Consider the following 17,614-nt stretch of genomic DNA (forward strand, 5'->3'; position numbering starts at 1 on the left):
TTTATAATATATTTTTATTATTTAATTTATGAATTAAATTATAAAATAATTTTTTTGATAAAAAATTTATTATGTAAAATTATAAAAATAATTTTTTTAATTTTTTTTTTAAAAGAACGGACTCAACTTGATCTATGAGATGACAAAAACTGAGTTGAGTTGAAGTTTTGATAATCCTTATAAAAATTAGGCTAGTTTGACCCAACTCATTTTTTTTCAATATTTTGTACCGGGCAACTATATTGACATCTCTGCAAAGTAATACGCATGCATGGAAACGGTAAAATGTTGTGTCGGTCGCCTGCCTACATAAATATAGCTAGCCACATGGTGCAACGGTACAAGTTACAGCAGTTTCCTTTTGCTTAAGGCAGGCTAGCTCCGTGGACCATGCGTAGCCACACAAGCAAAACGGTATAAAACAAGTGAAGCATTGTTTGGTTAATTGTCTTTTTTATTTTTTTAACGTTTGAAAGTAATGAAAGTTAAAAGTGCATTCGAGATATGCAAGAAATTAAATGCTACTAATACTTTTTTTTTGAAGAATTGGAATATTTAAAATATAATTTAATTTGAATAAAAATGGTTATATGTAAATTAGTATTTTGGTTTAGTAATTTGTTCATTTTCAATCAATTAGCATGATTTTGCTTATCCTTTAGTATAATTTGAAAGAAATATAGTGCTGAAAATGGGGTTAATTTAGTTTCTCGAGCAGTAGGCAATGCTGCAGGCGAAAGCTATTAGCCTTTCGGCAATTCGTGCCCAATTCTCCCGAGTCCCACAGTCCCAACTCGCTTCCCACTAATTGCAACATTAGACTAAACCATGCAGGTATAAGAATTTTCTTTATTAGATTAGACTAAACCATGATATCAACATTGTCACAAAAGGGTGTTATCAGAAGGGGCAGCCCCTTCATTCAAGTTGAGCAGGTGTAAGCAAAGGCTTGTTGGAGAAGAAAGCCTTCAAGTTCCCTACGACCAGCTCCTGCAATGCTGCAAAGGATTCTAAGGTGTAGACAGCAGCATGAGGTGCCAAAACAACATTCTCCATTGCAAACAGCTCTTGCGACATATGGGGCTCATTCTCATACACATCAAGACCCGCACCACGAATTTGCCCTTGCTCCAAAAACTTCACCAATTCCTTCTCATCGATCAGAGCCCCCCTTCCAATGTTAATTATCACTCCTTCCTTCCCTAATGCTTCCATGACACCTTTGTTAATTATGTGGTGAGTTTCTTTTGTCAAAGAGCAGCAAAGAATGAGAGCATCACTGTTTGTCGCAAGTTCACTGACAGTGGGATAGTAAGGGTATGGGACAGATGGCTTCTCCTTTCTCGAGCAGTAGGCAATGCTGCAGCCAAAAGCTATCAGCCTTTTTGCAACTTCGGACCCAATTCTTCCAAGTCCCACAATTCCAACTCGATTTCCACCCAGCTGCAACCCAACCATGAATCATGATTATATATATCTAGCATTCAACAAAGAAGCATGAGAATATAATGCTCGAACCCACACTGTCTTGATTATCATTGTAACTTTGACAAATCTCCGAGGTGATATTATGTGATATACTTTTATGTATTTCTTTAATTTCTTTTAAAATTTCATTATATTTTTGGCGAAACAAGGTTTTCTTCATTATAGAGATAAAAGAACAAGGCAGGGCACCTCTTTACAGAAGAAATTTAAGGCCATCAATCATCAATCGTGATACTATCAAAGCAACGGGTCTCATGTTTTTTATAGTAGTATCAAGCAATACTTTTGCGGGTATGCTTTCTTTGCAATAATTTGAAAATTGAAAAGAATAATCACCTTTGCACCAAGCGGGGATGGTCCCTTTTCGGCCCACAACCGGGCCCGAACATACCCCTCACTAGCTGACACTCGTCGGAGAACATCGACGAGAAGCCCAACAGCGAAGTCAGCAACATCCTCGGTGAAGACTTGACCAGCACTGGTGACGGCAATGCCTCGTCGGCGGCACTCTCCTAAGTCGATGTGGTCAAGTCCAGCACTGGTGGCCACGACGAGCTTCAAAGAAGGAAGAAGGGAAAGAGTTTCCGAGGAGACGCGCGTGCTGGCCACGCAGAGAAGGGCAAGCACCGAGGCAGCGTGACGGGAGAGGAAAGAGTGAGTTGGCTCTGGCGAGTCGAGCGGGTCTAGGAGATGGAAATGAGCTTGTAAATGGGATTTGGAGAAGAAGAAAGAAGGAACAGATGGAGAGCGAAGGACAAGAACAGACGGGAGGAGGAGGTCTTGTTGAAGGTTCTTGGAGAGGTTTTGCGGTTTTTGATGATAACCCATTTTCCAGTATTGATTTGTTCTTCAGACAACAGAGGAAGACATAAATTTTCCTACCTTGATTGGAAGCTAAGAAAACGCTAAAACTGCGTTTTGATGACATAATGATCACGTCTTGTTTTTAACAGTTATATAACTTATAAGCTGGCATGTACAATTTCGAACAGACTGGAAAGAATTAATGTTCCTCTGAAGTGGGGTCTTTGCCCGACAGTATCATTGATTAATAATCAATTCCTCTTTTTTATTTTTTTTAAGAAAATTGATTTTTATGATAAGTTAAAAATTAGAGTTTATTTTAATTATAAATTTGTGATTAAATATTTTTAAAAATATCTTTATTGATTTTATTTATTTTTATTTTTATTTTTAAATTGTTAAAGATTAAATATCAATACTATTTAATATTCAATTTTTATTTATTATTTTAACATCTAAAGAATTCCATCATAATGAAAAATATTTCTTATAAAAAAATCTAAATAATAAAAAATATTTTTGATAATTTAATTAAATAATAAAAATGTTAAATTTTTTTATAAACTATTTTATATAAAAAATTTTTTAATAAATTATTCTTTGATTATTAAACTAACCTTTATAGTAACTTATTAGCTAACGTGTACAATTTCGACCAGACCGGAAAGAATTAACGTTTTTGTGAAGTGGGGTCCTTTTCTGACAGTATCATTAATTAATAATCAATTCCTCGCGATCGAAACATTTTTTATTTTCTTTTTTTAAAAAATTGATCATCATGATAAGTTTGATGAACATCCCATCGTGTGGCCAATTCAATTAGGTCATTTGTACCTTTTTTCCTTGTCATGAACATTGACATAAAACAAGGCAGATCAAATGCTACTCATCAACCAGATTTTTTTCAAGAAACTTTTGTTGGAGAGCATCTGTCAGTTCGTGCAAGAAAATGACACTCCCATTCCCATGCCTGATTCTTCTTTTCCTTTCCTTGTCCTTCTCTTTTTTTTTTTTGAATATCAGCAAAATAACGAGGATGTTATAATTTGAAGCTCTAAATAATCAATTTGTGTTTTTAACGATAGATTGAAAAGATAGTAGAGGTTTATCACAGAGAAAAATCACAATTTGAGCATAGAGAGAATCTTAGTGCTAGTATTTTACCTTCGTCATTCATTTAATATCACAAATGTAGTATAGTTTTACCTACTGTTGAGAACAAAGGGATAGACTTGGGCCTTAGGCTGATGAATTGTCATAATGAAATTATGAAACAATTAAATATTAATGCTAGGCAGAAAGATGTCTGATGGCCGATGGACAAAAGGCCTAAATCACATCAGAACAGTTCGCCCATGGAGCTAAAAGATGGACAACAGTATCGCCATCTCTGCTCAAGAAGGAAGCAGTAGCTTTAGCTTTTAATTATCTCTGCAATGAGCGAGCCCATAACCCCCGAACGGATGCATCAATCAGTGATCAAATCTGTCTGAACAAGTCATAACTCATGGATCCAGATTGAACAAATTAGAGGGAAAAAACGAAGTAGAAGGAGACCAGAATTTATATTAGTAAAAAGGAGAGATTTATTAAAGTATATATGTTCTTTTCCGCCCCCTTTCGTAGGTAGGATAATTAGATTTATTTAATATCATTTACATTGTAGTGCATGCAGTATTGACGGCATGGGAATGGTGCTGGTTGTGCGGTCAACTGCAAAGCTGAAGGAGAGGACCGATCGAGCTAGCTAGCCAACAGCAGCTTGACAATGCCTTCGTTACTTGTTAGGGAGAGCTAGGGTATCAAGTTAAGGTATCCGAGGGCAGTAGCTAGTGAAGGATATGATCGAAGACTTACAGCAATGCCTATTGCCCATCGTGTCAAAATAGGATTTTGGACAAGGTAATTATCTGGGATAGCTAAAGGAAATTTACCTACAAGTTACAAGTTCAAAACCCATCACCAAAAGCTATTTGAGTAAAATTATTAGGATGTGCCAACTTATTGTTTGAGACTTGACATCCTCGCTAGTATCACATCGTTAAATGAATTATTTGTACCAGAAAACATTAAATAATTACTACCAAACATGCATGCTATTTGTCAAAATGAATATATTAGACAAATTAATGAGAACTTTAATGTATTCATACATGACTTTTAAGAGTTTTTTTTTTTTTAAATATATGTAAGATATGTTTTACAATTCAAACTATGAACAGAATTATATATGTTTGTGTAGACCTAGGGATGCGTTATCAATTAATTATACTTACTCCTACCCTATGCTCAATAATTATTCACGCTCAATTTAAGATAGACAAGTGTGTCTTTGATCATTCATGAATTCAAAACGGAGGAATGCAGTATGAAATCATAAACAGTTAGCTAGCTTAAGCTATGGGCAATTTAATATGTATTATTGTTCAACTACATCAGTACATACTTTAACTAATTTCCACAAAAACAAGGCAAGCTGATCAAATTTGATCATTTGATTGGTGTCGAGAGATGCCAGAGCTCTGTTGAGTTATTAAAGTAAAGATCATGCATTTTGATCATAGGTACAGGTACAAATAAAGTTATGAAGATAAATGATGGCAAATTTTATAGATTGCATTAACAAAACTTACTATGATCTGAAATATATCACATATAGATGATTCTAGTAGGATTCAGTAGATTTCTTCTAAAATTCATCGAGCTGCTATGAGTTCACATGAAGTATTAAAATAAATAAAATTTAAGTTGAAATGATGAGAAAACAAAAAGAAAAATCATGACATGCAATTGGAGTTAACTTATGCAATTTCTCCCTTAAGACATGAATTAAAACTTGAAGCAACTCGGGGACACATTTTAGCACATTGAAGAGTACTAGCTAGCTGGCTATATTTTTTGAACTGATTCCATACAATTACCTTGTATCACTAATCAAGATTATCATATGGCAAAGTGATCATATATATTGCCAACACTTGAAATGTCATCGAAGTGCATGCAGCAGTACTAAGTACTAACTATAGAAACTAACAAGGTAAATGAATATGAATGTGAATTAATGGCACATGAACAGAAAGTATGTCATGCAGACTAAACATTAACAAGCAATTGATGATCCAGCGAATTTGCTTGCGTATTTATTTATGTAGCTGAAAAACAAGGGTAGCTGATGAAGAAGATTAATCAACCATTTCCACGACCAACCTTAGGTTACAAAAGTTACAAAATTAGGAACTTCATCCTAGCTGCAAAGCATCAAATCTTTCACAGCAGGAAGATACCATCACAAGCAAATTAACCAGTTAGCAGCAGGTTTAAAAATCTAATTAACCTGGAGGATGAATCATCAGTTTTGTTAATTTCTGTTGCAGCTCTGACAGCTCTATGCTTCTTCCATCATTCACCTGTGAAACAAATTGAGCCTCAGAAATTAAGAGGAATATTGTTTCTAATTAATAATTCTCAATTAAAAAGGAGCGAAAAGCATGATGAATATTGCCGTGGTTGCAACTATATGTACCTCCAACGCAATAGTGTGCAACATCCTTTCATTTACTTTAGTTGATATGCAGTTAACAACACTTAGGCCTTCTGCAACTATAACGTCAAGCACATTTGACAGAGGAAGGCCTTGTCTCAAGCCTGTGTTTATGGCAATCTCCACTCCTACCATACAAGCTCTAACTACTACACTGTCCTCAGAACAATCTGGTGAGCTTTCCGGCATAGAGCTAGGTGTATGCAAATTGGATGATCTTTTCAGCACCTCCCTCTTGTCACTTAACTCCATGATCCTGTTCCGCAAATGTTTGATGTACTTCACAGCCTCGTGCATGTGATCCGATATAGACCTCTTTCCCTAAAACCGGTGAAAATTAAGACAAGACTAACTATTTACAAAGGGTATATAAATTTTCAGAAGTCTGAAAAGGTCCATAAAAATTTTTCTTGTCATGCTATAGTTGCAATTCTAATATAAAGGAAGAGGGAAAGGTTAACCTTGAGATATTCAAGAGGAAGCAGCAACCGAAGAGTCGAATACAGAGTAGTCATTTCTTGCCTTCTTTGTCGTTCGATGTCTCTATGAATGACTTTCTTCCTTTTATTATCAGCAGCGTTCCCATCCTTGACACCAAAAGCAGTAGCTGCTTTACGCTTGCCCCGGCTACAATCACTCTTCTTGGAGACAAGGATCAAATTCTGTTCATCTTGCTTAGGGTTGCCGCTGTCTTGCTGGCAGGGAATAGAGAAGAATTGAAACAGCTCAACCGTGCTTTCCTCTGATGGAAACTCGGACGCCACGCAGTCCATGTTCCTAAGCCCCAAATCTCCTCTGTATCTTTTGCTTTGGCTCCTATCAATAAGTAAAACAAGAAAGGGGAGATGTTTATACAGGTATCAGATCATTGTTAGGCCCAAGAAATTAAGATTCCAAGACTTCGTTTTCTTTCATGGACCAGGAGATATAAGAAGTAACCTCGTTTACCGATTGCAAACCTTATACTACATACTTCCGCTACTCTACATTTAGACAAAGACAAGAGCAAAGGCCACTGTACATTTGGACGGCTGATCATTCCTCACAATATTCACGTGCCTTGAACTATCACATCCATATGGAAACGGAGATCCAAATACCACTAGGAGGTAAATTAAGTCAAACCTAATGGGAAGATTTTTAAGAGTCCTTGGGGAGGAAGAGAAAATTTCCTTCCTCAAATCAGAAAGCGAGATACTGTTGCTTTATTCAAGAAAAGGTGAAGGCAAGCTATTACCCATTATATATTTAAGTTTGCTACCAACCAAAGAGAGACGCTACTGTTTTTTGTTAGTAATCTTTGAATTCTTGATCATTATTGAGAGGGAACAGGATTAGGAAAATGTGATTAATCCTGGACATGTAGGTCCAAATGTGCATATATCATTAAGATCTGTGGCCTACTTACTTGGCCCTTCTGAGCTTATCTGATCATCAGCATGAGAATCAGCAAATGCCACGTCTAGATATTGAAGGCTCTTAAAATGAGAATTAAAATGCGAGTTATTTTCAACTTGAATTGATCTACGCCAGTTATTGTACAATATTACCGTTTCAACTTCAACAGACATGACACAACTGCTTTAAGTCTTTCAGAGACGTTAGCTAACATTATATTTTCCCTTTTTTTTTGTCTCCCTTGTTTCGAAATATTTGGAGTTATCTCATTTTCTATTCTTTAACTTGCCACGAGAAAATCGCGTACATATTTATGCTTATATTCATAATTATGGAGTGAAGATTGCGACTCATTTCTTTATTTAAACTAAGATTTATTTAGTATTTTATTGTGGCAGAGGACTCGATTGGCCTAATTTACAAGTTAATTAAGTACTTGTTTCTATTACACTTGTTAATCAAAATCTCTATGTTCAATATGCTTAATCATGCATGTTGACAGGCGCGGTTGGGAAGAATGATTCAACTGTCGATTATATATTTGATTGAATTAAGATTCGTGGATTTACTTGGTTTTGCAAGCTACCTTCCTTAGTCAACGTTCCAGAATTGAGTTACCAAAAACAAAAACCCATATATCTAGAAGGAGCCGTCGGCGAGGTTTGAAAAATGCACGAAAAAGAAACAGGGCCATTTAGACTTAGGCCTTCCTTTTAACTTTGGGCCAGGACTTCGATTAAGTTATAGTCATATAGTGCTGATTTGGTTTGGAGTTGGACCCAGCGAAGCGAGGTAAAAGAGAAAAAAACATGGAAAACCTGTTAAAACTTTGGAAGGGCAAGAAAACTCAAGAATGCATGCGGAGACGAAATACAAACTAGGGTTTTAAAAGTTTGAAGGCAGAAGCCTTGAAGCGGTGACGGAGGCTAGACCTATAGATGGTTGACACTCTGGGAATTGTATTTATTTATCTTTATCTTGACATACTTAAACGTTCCGGGTAAGCTCGAGCGGGTATCGAAAATCCAATCAATGCACTATATATTCACCTACACCAGAAGCAGCTACGCAGTTTAAACGGGTTTTTATCTTTGACTCCAAAATTATTTTGCTTTATTTTAGCCCCAGCAAGGCAAGCAAGCATGATTCTTTTATCACAATTTGGTCTGTCTTTTTTTGTTCTTTAACTTCTTTTCTTTCTGGAGCAGTTTGGGTGAAGATTTAATTGAAGACATTAGGGGGAAGTTGGTGTTAATGTTCAACGTCAGCTATACTTTCTTCAAAAGCTAGCGCACTGCAGACTAAAACTTATTTGTTTGGTATTGTGGGAGATGGCTAATTGGGGTTTACCCAAATCTGGACTCTGGACAGTGGACACCATTAAAATATTTAACCAATATGGCTAGCTCTAATTAGGGTATGATTGAAGAAAGTATGGCATCTCCTAATCAGCTAACAATAATTCAACATAATCTGCTTATGTACATATATATGTACAACTACGAAGATAAACAAGGCTGAAGAAAATTTGTCCACCATTTTCAGAACCAACCTAGGAAGGCCTTTTTTTTTTTTAAAGCTTAATTTTATTCATTACCAGTACGCCATATCAAGTCTTTAGCCTTAGAAGACTTTACCTGACATGAAAGACACCAACCTTGGAAGGTTGATGGTAGGAAACCCTGCAAGAATCAAATCTTTAATAGCACAGGAAAAAAATTGCTTCAAGCATTTACTTGGCCAGCATACCGAGATGTAACTCAGATGAGGAAGTTGCTAACATTGTTAATTTCTGTTGCAGCTCAGACGGCTCTATGTTTCTTCCATCATTCACCTGCGTAGAAAGAAAAGAAATCAGAGAGAAGTTTCGCTTCTTCTATACTCCTAGGGAGGAAACCTTGCTTTATATATGTGTTCAAGTAAAGATTGACAACATTAATTTTACCTCAGAGACAATAGTGTGCATTAACCTTTCATTTACTTTAGTTGATATGCATGTAACAACACTTAGACCTTCTGCAAGTATGACTTCAAGCACACTTGAAAGATTAAGCCCTTGTCTCAAGCAAGTGCTCATGACAACCTCCACTCCTGCTAAACAAGGTCTAATCTTTACACTGTGCTCGGAACTATCTTGTAAGCTTTCCGGAACAGAACTTGAAGCATAGGAATTGGATGACCTTTTAAGTTCATCTCTCCTGCCACTCAACTTCAAGATCTTTTTCTGCAGATGTTTGATGTAATTCACAGCCTCGTGCATGTGATCAGATATTGATCTTTTCCCCTGAAATTACCAGTGAAAAGACAATAAAGTAATTAAATGCAAATAGTGAACAAAATAGAAAAAGTCTGCCAAATTGGATATATGGATACTTGAAATTTTAATGTCTGCCAAATTGGATATATGGATACTTGAAATTTTAATATGTAAGAAGGGAAGAGGAGCTAACTTTGAGATATTCAAAAGGAAGCTGTGATCGAAGAGCCCCGTAAAGGGTAGCCATTTCTTGCCTTCTTTGTCGCTCAATGTCTCTATGTGTGATTTTCTTCTTTTTGTTGTCAATGGGCTTCCCATCGACATCGTTGACAAGAAAAGCTCTAGCTGCTTTACGCTTGCGCTGCCTATTATCACCCCAGTTGGAGAGATCATTGGCATCTTCAGAAGGGATCAAAAAGAGTTCATCCTGTTGGATTGTGTGTCGGCAAGGGATGGGAAAGAGTTCAAACTCATCTGCCATTTGGTCAGATCGAATCATTGAATTAACATAATCCATTTTTTCGAAGCCTGAAATCTCTTATGATCCTATCTATCTTGTCTTTGGCTTCTAGACAAGAATTGGAAGTGTATCATGGGATATACATTTATTTAAGCATGAGATCTTTGATGGGCCAAAGATTCCAAGATTTTGTTTTCTTTCAAGGGCAAGGTGATATAAGAGGTGACCTCACCTTCCAAGTTTATATTACTTGTAGGGTATTGCTACATATGTAAGATAGTCCAACTACGTATATGAAGGTAATAAATAAATAAATTATTATTATTATTTTGAATAATAGGATTCACTTTTATATTTATCATATTTGAATGAATAAACATTGTGAGAGCTGGAAATTGGTTCACTTGCTTCACATGTACAAATTATCATTATCATATTCACGGTGATAGAGACAGACCTAATTTGAAGTTAAGCATCGGATTCTTAATTTGAAGCCAAAGGTCATATATATAACATATGACAATATGCTAATTAATTGCCATCACAATGATCAGGGTTTATGGTTTTTTTATTCATTAATAATCATTGAAGCAAAAAGGCACATAGGACAAAGGAAAAGGGAAAGTATCCTTATTAGTATCAAGAAGATCCCAATTATAGAAAATTTAATTAAGCATTTCCGGAAGCATCCCACCTGAAAGAAGAAAGTGGGTTAGTTTTTTATTGTAAGCTTATTCAAGGAAAAGAGAAACTAATTATTGTTTTAAGTTTCTTGTCAACTAAATTATTAAAGAGGCACTGGCATGGATTTTGGCACTGTTTAACTTTGAATGATGGTGCCCATTTTTTGTGATGGAACAGATTAGGTGGGGTGATTTGACCATTAAAGATGTAGGTCCAGATGCATATATATATATATATATATATTATCCAATATATATAGTATATGACATTATTCTGCATGTAAATGCAACTTGCACGTCATATCAAGGCCAAAGATTTTAATGATGATTAAAGAATTTAATGAGGGTTTAATTTCCTTTTACTTTAGTTTTGTCTTTGATGATGAATTTCTGTGAATCCAACTAGGAAAAGTACAAATGAATTCTTAATTTTTCTAAATACATGGAATGGATTGCTGTGCTCAAATATACTATACGAGATGTGCATGCAAATTGGGAAGTAGTAACTTTTAGCAACTTGTAGTAATTTAATTAAAGGCTTGGATAGCTAGCTATTTATAGAATAGAAAGTAAACCAAGGACATTAGCCAAAGGTAATGATGATCATATAAAATATTTAATCACTCATTTTCAATGATCATCCAATCTTTAATTAATATATTTAAAGGTGAGAATATAAGTGTCACATGCAAAACTTAATTACCAATAATGCGACTCTAGGTGTGTTATAAAATCCTCTCTGAAGATGAGAATGGAATTAGTTGACCACTTGTGTATTGACTTTTTTTTCTCTTAAAAATTATAGGTGGATATATTTTAGAGTAAGAGAAATTCAAATAACGTTTTTATTTTCTTTTATTAAGATGTATACATAAGGAAAAAACAAAAAAACAAACATTACTCTTTTTAATATTAAATTTGAGGAAGGGACGTTTTCCTTTTCACAATGTATAAACACAAATATTATTTTTTAATTTATTGGCTTTAAATTCATATTTTTGAAAAAACAACATGGGTTTTAAAAAAATGAGCTCGAATTGTGCAACTCAATAATTAAAAAATCTTATATGTATAACAATAATATAAGATTATGATTTAAAATCACATCTAATCTTGAAATCAATAGCTTTAAGTATTTTTGCTTTTCGTCTTTTGCACAAGATTTGGAAAAATTAAAAACTTTCAACCGCGGAATTAGCCCAACCTCTCTCTCGTTTAGAAACTTAACACAGTTCTATTACTATTATATAATTATAAATATATCACATTATTATATTATTTTAATGTCATATATGATGTCATTTATCATTTTATATTATAATATCATTAACTAGTTAATTTATTTTTTAATTAAAAATTGAAAAAACATGCACGGCAACTTTGTCATTTGGGTCTAAGCCCAAAGATTTTCAATATATGTTTGCAAGGCTTGGTGTCAGCCTGTCAGGTCAAAGGTGGCCCATGAACTATCTGGGCCTCAACTGAGCTGCCCCTGGCCCAGTATTTTAAAAGCATAATCTCTCCTCCACAGACTCACGCATCACCGTCCGAGTTTTTTACCATCAACACAGCCAAACCAATCTAGAACCGCCCGATCGCCAATCTCAAGACCCGCAAATGGAAAAAAAAAATAATGAAAAAATAGAAATGAAAAAGAACCCAAACCCAACCCAACCAGTGTCTAATTTGGAAGGTTCAATTCAACTGAAAAGGAAAATTGAAAAAAAAGAAAAAAAAATTAGGGCTCATTACTACAAGCAAGACAACACAAATCCAAGTACTCGGTACTGTCACTTCAACACTCTCCTGAGCTTGCCTTGCCTTCGACTTTGGTTTTTCCCTCTCTCTCTGAAGCAGGTACACTTTCACGTCGTTATTTCTACTTCAAATTTTCTTTTTCGTTTTATGTTTTGTTTGGTTGCTGAGAAACTAAAGTAGAAGGAAAATGGGAGGAATTCCTTGGGATAATTAGTTTTCAATTGTTTTGTGAAACTTCCGTTTAATTTTATGCTAACTTTACCAAATGTCATTTCGCCTATAAATTATTATTGTTTCAAATAAGGAATTGGCCGTAATTTTTCTTAATATTAGTTAATATATTTAGTTACGGGAATTCATTTTTTATGGAGTTAGCCCAAATGGTATGCTAAATGGACTATGCTAGGAAATAGAATTATGGGCAAAATATATTGTCAAATATATTCATTTGAAAATTCAGTAAATAGAATTAACAGAAGAATATATATTTACTTATTATTGAAACTCTAACATGCAGTATCGTACTTTTGTTACTGCACTTTTGTTACTGCTTTGTTCTTCTGTTTGATATATGATATTCTAATTGCGCTGTTATCTGGTTCGATAATTTACTAATGCCACTTTTTTTGTAATCGGCTAGGAACTTCCAAATTATATCCCATTTTGCTATAAGGTAACTTGAAGTTATAGTATATACTTGGCCTCAAAGAGTTAGGGTTTTCTTTTACGTTAATGCTTCTTTCTTTCTACCCCTAATTTATCTCTGGTTAGAGCTGCCGATGCTACAGATTTCTGATACTGAAGCTTTGTCCATTTTGAATGAGATTGCTAAATATTACTGTATTTTTTTTCCCGACTACAGTTGCATTGTCCTGCAGGAGAGTCTGGCTTGGATCTTTATACTGCAGCAGAGTCTGGCTTGAATCTTTTACTATATCTGCTTTCTGATAGGAGGGCCAATAAGGACATGTCTTCTGATACTGCAAGAGAAAATGCATCTGTAGTTGATTCATCAGCGACTGAATGGAAAAATGATGTGGGAAATTCAGATGATCCAGGTAAAAATATGGTGTATGTTCCCTGTTTTTAACACATCGTTACATGTTTCTTGTATTTGAATTACCTTGATGAGAAATTTGTCTTCCCCGCATATATGCTTGCACCATATCTTGAACATGATTGTGCTTGTAGCTAGAATTATTTTAAAAGAAAAGAATAAAAAAAAAAGAGAGTCTGTTCATTGACTAAGGTTTGTGATCTCCCTCTTCTTTTCCTTGCTCAGAACAAACTTATGGTTCTTTCGGACACATATAATTTGGAAGTGATATCGTGCTATTAATAGGAATAACCATCCACAGTACACTTTTCTGCAAGAAACATGTACTAAAACCATGTTTTCTTGACATGGATAATTGCAGCTGCTAATGTGTAACAGGTATGGGGAAGTGTAAAAGTTATAACCATCTAATGCATGAAATGGATTAAAATAAAACTGGATGTTCCTTGTGCTCTGTTTGCATTATTAGTTGCATCATAACTATGTGATCATAACTGTTTTTTCCTGCAAGTGAGTTTGAATTGGCTGATGGTTGTGTAAAGATAAGAAATTAAACAGGACACTAGCAGGGAGAGATCCAACGTTATTGAAACTCGGTCACTTGATTTTGTGATACAGTATTTCAGACATCATTTCTTGTCAATGGAGTGAGAAACTATTAAATCTTTTTTTCTTTTGGAAATCGATTCTGATGAGCGAAGTTCTGTTATAATCAATCTAAATTTATGGAGACATTGGCATTGAGTTCACTTTCTATATACTTTTGTGCTATGATTGATGAAGCAAGTTAACATTCATGTATTAAAGTGCTGTTGTTGTTGTTGTACTACTTTCCATGTACTTGTAGTGTATATAGATTACCAGTTAATGTGGGAACTGCCTTTTCTAAATTTTTTTTCCAAGTGTTATTCATTAAGTATCATCAAGTGATTTTTCCCACTATTTTATGTCAGAGAATGAGGATGGCTATCCCTTTAGGGGACAAGAACCACGGCATTCCCACATGGCAGAAAAAAGGGGCAGATTGTGTAATACAAGATATTTCATCATTAAGAGTTTGAACCACCAAAATATTCAATTGTCGATTGACAAAGGAATTTGGGCGACTCAACTCATGAATGAACCAATTCTGGAAGAAGCTTTTCATGTAAAAGCCCTCTTATTTTGATCTTATTTAGTTTTTCAAGTCTATATGTTTTATACTGGAGGATTTTCTTGTCTTGCAGAATTCTGGTAGAGTTATTTTAGTATTTAGTGTCAACATGAGTGGTTTCTTCCAAGGGTATGCCCAAATGATGTCTTCTGTTGGATGGAGGCGAGATAATGTTTGGAGCCAAGGAAGTGGTAAAGGTAATCCTTGGGGCCGGAGTTTTAAGGTCAAATGGCTTTGCTTAAATCACTTGCCTTTCCAAAAGACTCTACACCTTAAGAACCCATTGAATGACTACAAACCTGTCAAAATCAGCAGAGACTGCCAGGTGTCCTTAATATTAATTGCTATTGTTTCTCCTCTTTTTTTGGATAAAAAATTAAGTATCCACCACTTGCAGACTAAGATCTTGATTCATGTTTCCTTTTTAGGAATTACCTCAAGATATAGGGGAAGCTCTATGTGAGCTCCTTGATGGGAGTAATGATGTGGATGGCTCACTTAAAAGGTATCTTCAAATTATGTGTTCTATTAAAATCGAGCTTATGAGCGTTGTTGGTTTTTGTGAATTTACTTGGAATAGTTTTACCAGGGATGATCTACCTTCAAAGAGGCCTTGCATAGAACCACCATATTCTTTAGGAGATGAAGATTATAATGTGCCTTCGCTGCATATGTCTTGGGCCGGTACACCCATGCCTTATCATCCCTTCCTCTATCAACATCAAGCTGACGTGAGTAGATTTCATTTAACACATCCACATACTTTGGCTACTGAATACTTTCCTACTACCACGGGAGCATCAAAAGTTGCAAGTATGAAAAATTCTCATACCAAAAATTATCTCACCAATCTACAAGTAAACAATGATATGTCTACTCAATTTGATATTTGGGGTTTATCTGCAGAAAGTCCTCATGCTAGTACCTTGACCGACGATGATTTTCTTGAAATGGTATTGGAACCCTATCTAAGCTTTATATTCTGATGGAGTTTAATTTTTATGTTTTTATCCTAAGCAGATACTTTCCTTGTAGTCATATAAATGTGACTTATCAGGGAAGCTAGATTTATCAGGTTAGTATTTTGACTGAGAGCCCCTAAGGCCTAAGCCATAACTTTTAACTTCTCTTTGTGAACTAGGAAGAATTCAGCATAATGAATCCCGCAATATTTTTAATGTGCTCCATGTGCTGTTTGTCCTTAATTAACTGTAGAGACAAAGAATTCCACACTTTATTCAAATCTTGGTGCTGCATGATCAGTCTGTAGACAAAGCTCTGTGCTTTATGCTGTTTTACCACCAAAACAAATAATAGGAACATTCTTCTCTCTCAGAATTGTCCTTCTGGCTTATGTCTGAATCTTTCTTCTTGTTAATGTTTTACTCCTGATTTTTGTTGCAGACGTATGAAGAATACCTTGAAGCCCATGGCCGAACCAGCAAACACTTATGCCGTTCTGTGAGTATACTTGTCTATCTATAATTCTCTAATCCTGGTTATTTGTGTATTTTCCATCTGCTACCTGTATCTGTCAATGAATTACTGCATAAGTTAATAATGGTTAGTTGACCTCAGCGATAAATAAAATGTGTCAACAATCCAATAACACGTTGCTTATGAATATCATCATGCTACCACAGTCTGATTGCACCTGGCAAGATTTCTGGGTTCCTATTGATTGGACAGTTGAATGATTGTATTTGAGTTGTGAAGCACTACTAGGTAGACAACATGCTCATCTTTGTATGAAGACTTTGTTTCATACTAGGAGATCTGGCCTGCGACCTGCACCCTTCATTGCCTAATTGAACTTTAAGTTTTTTAATTCTGAACTTATTCCTAAGGCTGCACAAAAAGAAAAAATGGGAAAATAAAATTGAAGATGTCTGGATGAATTGAGTTTCATCAGCCTTACAGTTGAGTTGGGACTTTGCCTTGTTATACACCATAGCTTGGCCTTGCACCATGCCATATGTGTGTGTGTTTGTGTGTTTGTATGTATGTACAATAAATTGAACCTTATATTATGTTTATAACATAGTAGTGCTTGCTTCGCAGGTGACTGCACCATCTCGGACAATGCTGGAGTCAACAAGTAGAAAGCATGTTGATGATTCGTGAGTAATTCAGATTTATTATTAAATGCTTGAATTTGATTTTTTGCATATCTTTGCTCAGCTGGATGACATTCTGCAGAAGCTCAAGTTTGGTAACAGACCGGCACCACTCTCGCAAAAGGACGCATAACTCATCCTAGATTGTTTCCAGCTCCAGCACTGAGAGATGCATGGTTTTTTCTCTTGCTCACTTTCATCTGGTGGAGCTCAAATTCACTGCAATGTGGTCATTGAGTGAAGTAAATTTGTTCTAATCCGATAGTTAAGATACAATTCAGACACATAATGTTGTCATGTTGTACACATTTATGTACTCTATTCTATGAACTGAATATCGTATTTTTACAAGGGGCGGTTGCAAACTTGTACAGAAATCAATTGGCAATGTCATGCCTCAACTCTCTTTGTAGCTCTTTAACATCATTTTGCCCCCTTTTTTTTTTTTATCTTTTTGATAAGAGAGAAAAAGAAGAGATGGTTTAGATAGTTATACTTCCTGGTTACGTAGCCAATGATTTGACTTTTGTTGTAGTGTCTAATCTTTTTGAATCCCCCAAAGGTTTTTCCTGTAACTTAAAAATTGAATTGTGGCAAATTTTTGTGTTCTAATGTTCTGTTCATGAATTAATTGAACATTCTTCCCATTTTTGGTTTTGAATATCTCAAGTCTCTTTTTTTAACAATATTTTAATTTACCTGAATTGTTAAAGCCATCAAATTTTAATAATTATAAGAAAATCTCAAAATTTTATGACTAAAGTTAAATTGGCAATTTATAACACAGAAAATGATGTTGTAATGTGTAATTAATTTTATCAAAAATTTTCAGAAGGAACACAATTTGATGCTTAAACAAAAGAAAAGAAAAGTTCGTATTATTACTCAAACTAAATTT

The 17,614-nt window shown here is 35.0% G+C and overlaps 4 protein-coding genes across 4 annotated transcripts; 1 reads left to right on the forward strand and 3 right to left on the reverse strand.

Annotated features, from left to right (window-relative positions):
* Positions 1-821: 821 nt before the first annotated feature.
* LOC110419032 (glyoxylate/hydroxypyruvate reductase HPR3-like) lies at positions 822-2,398 on the reverse strand. Its single transcript, XM_021431901.1, has 2 exons — positions 1,825-2,398; positions 822-1,443 (listed from the first exon to the last, which is right to left on the reverse strand). The coding sequence occupies exons 1-2, from the start codon at positions 2,314-2,316 to the stop codon at positions 919-921; spliced, it is 1,017 nt and encodes a 338-aa protein (XP_021287576.1). The 5' UTR covers positions 2,317-2,398; the 3' UTR covers positions 822-918.
* A 3,009-nt stretch (positions 2,399-5,407) lies between these two features.
* Positions 5,408-7,010, reverse strand: LOC110421059 (transcription factor bHLH36-like). Its single transcript, XM_021434519.1, has 4 exons — positions 6,793-7,010; positions 6,295-6,649; positions 5,816-6,154; positions 5,408-5,699 (listed from the first exon to the last, which is right to left on the reverse strand). The coding sequence occupies exons 1-4, from the start codon at positions 6,870-6,872 to the stop codon at positions 5,622-5,624; spliced, it is 852 nt and encodes a 283-aa protein (XP_021290194.1). The 5' UTR covers positions 6,873-7,010; the 3' UTR covers positions 5,408-5,621.
* Positions 7,011-8,821: 1,811 nt separating this feature from the next.
* Positions 8,822-10,046, reverse strand: LOC110424975 (transcription factor bHLH118-like). The gene is made up of 3 exons (XM_021439712.1): positions 9,682-10,046; positions 9,177-9,515; positions 8,822-9,065 (listed from the first exon to the last, which is right to left on the reverse strand). Exons 1-3 carry the CDS (start codon positions 10,003-10,005, stop codon positions 8,964-8,966), a joined length of 765 nt encoding a protein of 254 aa, XP_021295387.1. The 5' UTR covers positions 10,006-10,046; the 3' UTR covers positions 8,822-8,963.
* Positions 10,047-12,211: 2,165 nt separating this feature from the next.
* On the forward strand, positions 12,212-17,282 carry LOC110427802 (YTH family protein). The gene is made up of 10 exons (XM_089783353.1): positions 12,212-12,488; positions 13,030-13,062; positions 13,252-13,447; positions 14,400-14,593; positions 14,673-14,924; positions 15,028-15,104; positions 15,180-15,552; positions 16,004-16,060; positions 16,661-16,719; positions 16,799-17,282. The coding sequence occupies exons 1-10, from the start codon at positions 12,249-12,251 to the stop codon at positions 16,857-16,859; spliced, it is 1,542 nt and encodes a 513-aa protein (XP_089639479.1). The 5' UTR covers positions 12,212-12,248; the 3' UTR covers positions 16,860-17,282.
* The last annotated feature ends 332 nt before the right edge of the window (positions 17,283-17,614 follow it).

Source organism: Theobroma umbraticum, unplaced genomic scaffold (genome assembly GCF_002168275.2).
Source record: "Theobroma umbraticum cultivar Fairchild unplaced genomic scaffold, ASM216827v3 scaffold_30.0, whole genome shotgun sequence".
Lineage (NCBI taxonomy): Eukaryota > Viridiplantae > Streptophyta > Magnoliopsida > Malvales > Malvaceae > Theobroma > Theobroma umbraticum.

Excerpts from the sequence above, each read along its gene's own strand:
- LOC110419032 (XM_021431901.1), bottom strand. The coding sequence starts at position 2,316 with ATGGGTTATCATCAAAAACCGCAAAACCTCTCCAAGAACCTTCAACAA. Across the intron at positions 1,444-1,824 it reads CATCCCCGCTTGGTGCAAAG|CTGGGTGGAAATCGAGTTGG; the intron begins GTGATTATTCTT and ends GTTGGGTTGCAG.
- LOC110421059 (XM_021434519.1), bottom strand. The coding sequence starts at position 6,872 with ATGATCAGCCGTCCAAATGTACAGTGGCCTTTGCTCTTGTCTTTGTCT. Across the intron at positions 6,650-6,792 it reads GCGGAAGTATGTAGTATAAG|GAGCCAAAGCAAAAGATACA; the intron begins GTTTGCAATCGG and ends ACTTATTGATAG. Across the intron at positions 6,155-6,294 it reads TTCCTCTTGAATATCTCAAG|GGAAAGAGGTCTATATCGGA; the intron begins GTTAACCTTTCC and ends CACCGGTTTTAG.
- LOC110424975 (XM_021439712.1), bottom strand. The coding sequence starts at position 10,005 with ATGGATTATGTTAATTCAATGATTCGATCTGACCAAATGGCAGATGAG. Across the intron at positions 9,516-9,681 it reads TTCCTTTTGAATATCTCAAA|GGGAAAAGATCAATATCTGA; the intron begins GTTAGCTCCTCT and ends TGGTAATTTCAG. Across the intron at positions 9,066-9,176 it reads TGCACACTATTGTCTCTGAG|GTGAATGATGGAAGAAACAT; the intron begins GTAAAATTAATG and ends CTTTCTACGCAG.
- LOC110427802 (XM_089783353.1), top strand. The coding sequence starts at position 12,249 with ATGGAAAAAAAAAATAATGAAAAAATAGAAATGAAAAAGAACCCAAAC. Across the intron at positions 14,594-14,672 it reads TTCTGGAAGAAGCTTTTCAT|AATTCTGGTAGAGTTATTTT; the intron begins GTAAAAGCCCTC and ends CTTGTCTTGCAG. Across the intron at positions 15,105-15,179 it reads GTGGATGGCTCACTTAAAAG|TTTTACCAGGGATGATCTAC; the intron begins GTATCTTCAAAT and ends TACTTGGAATAG.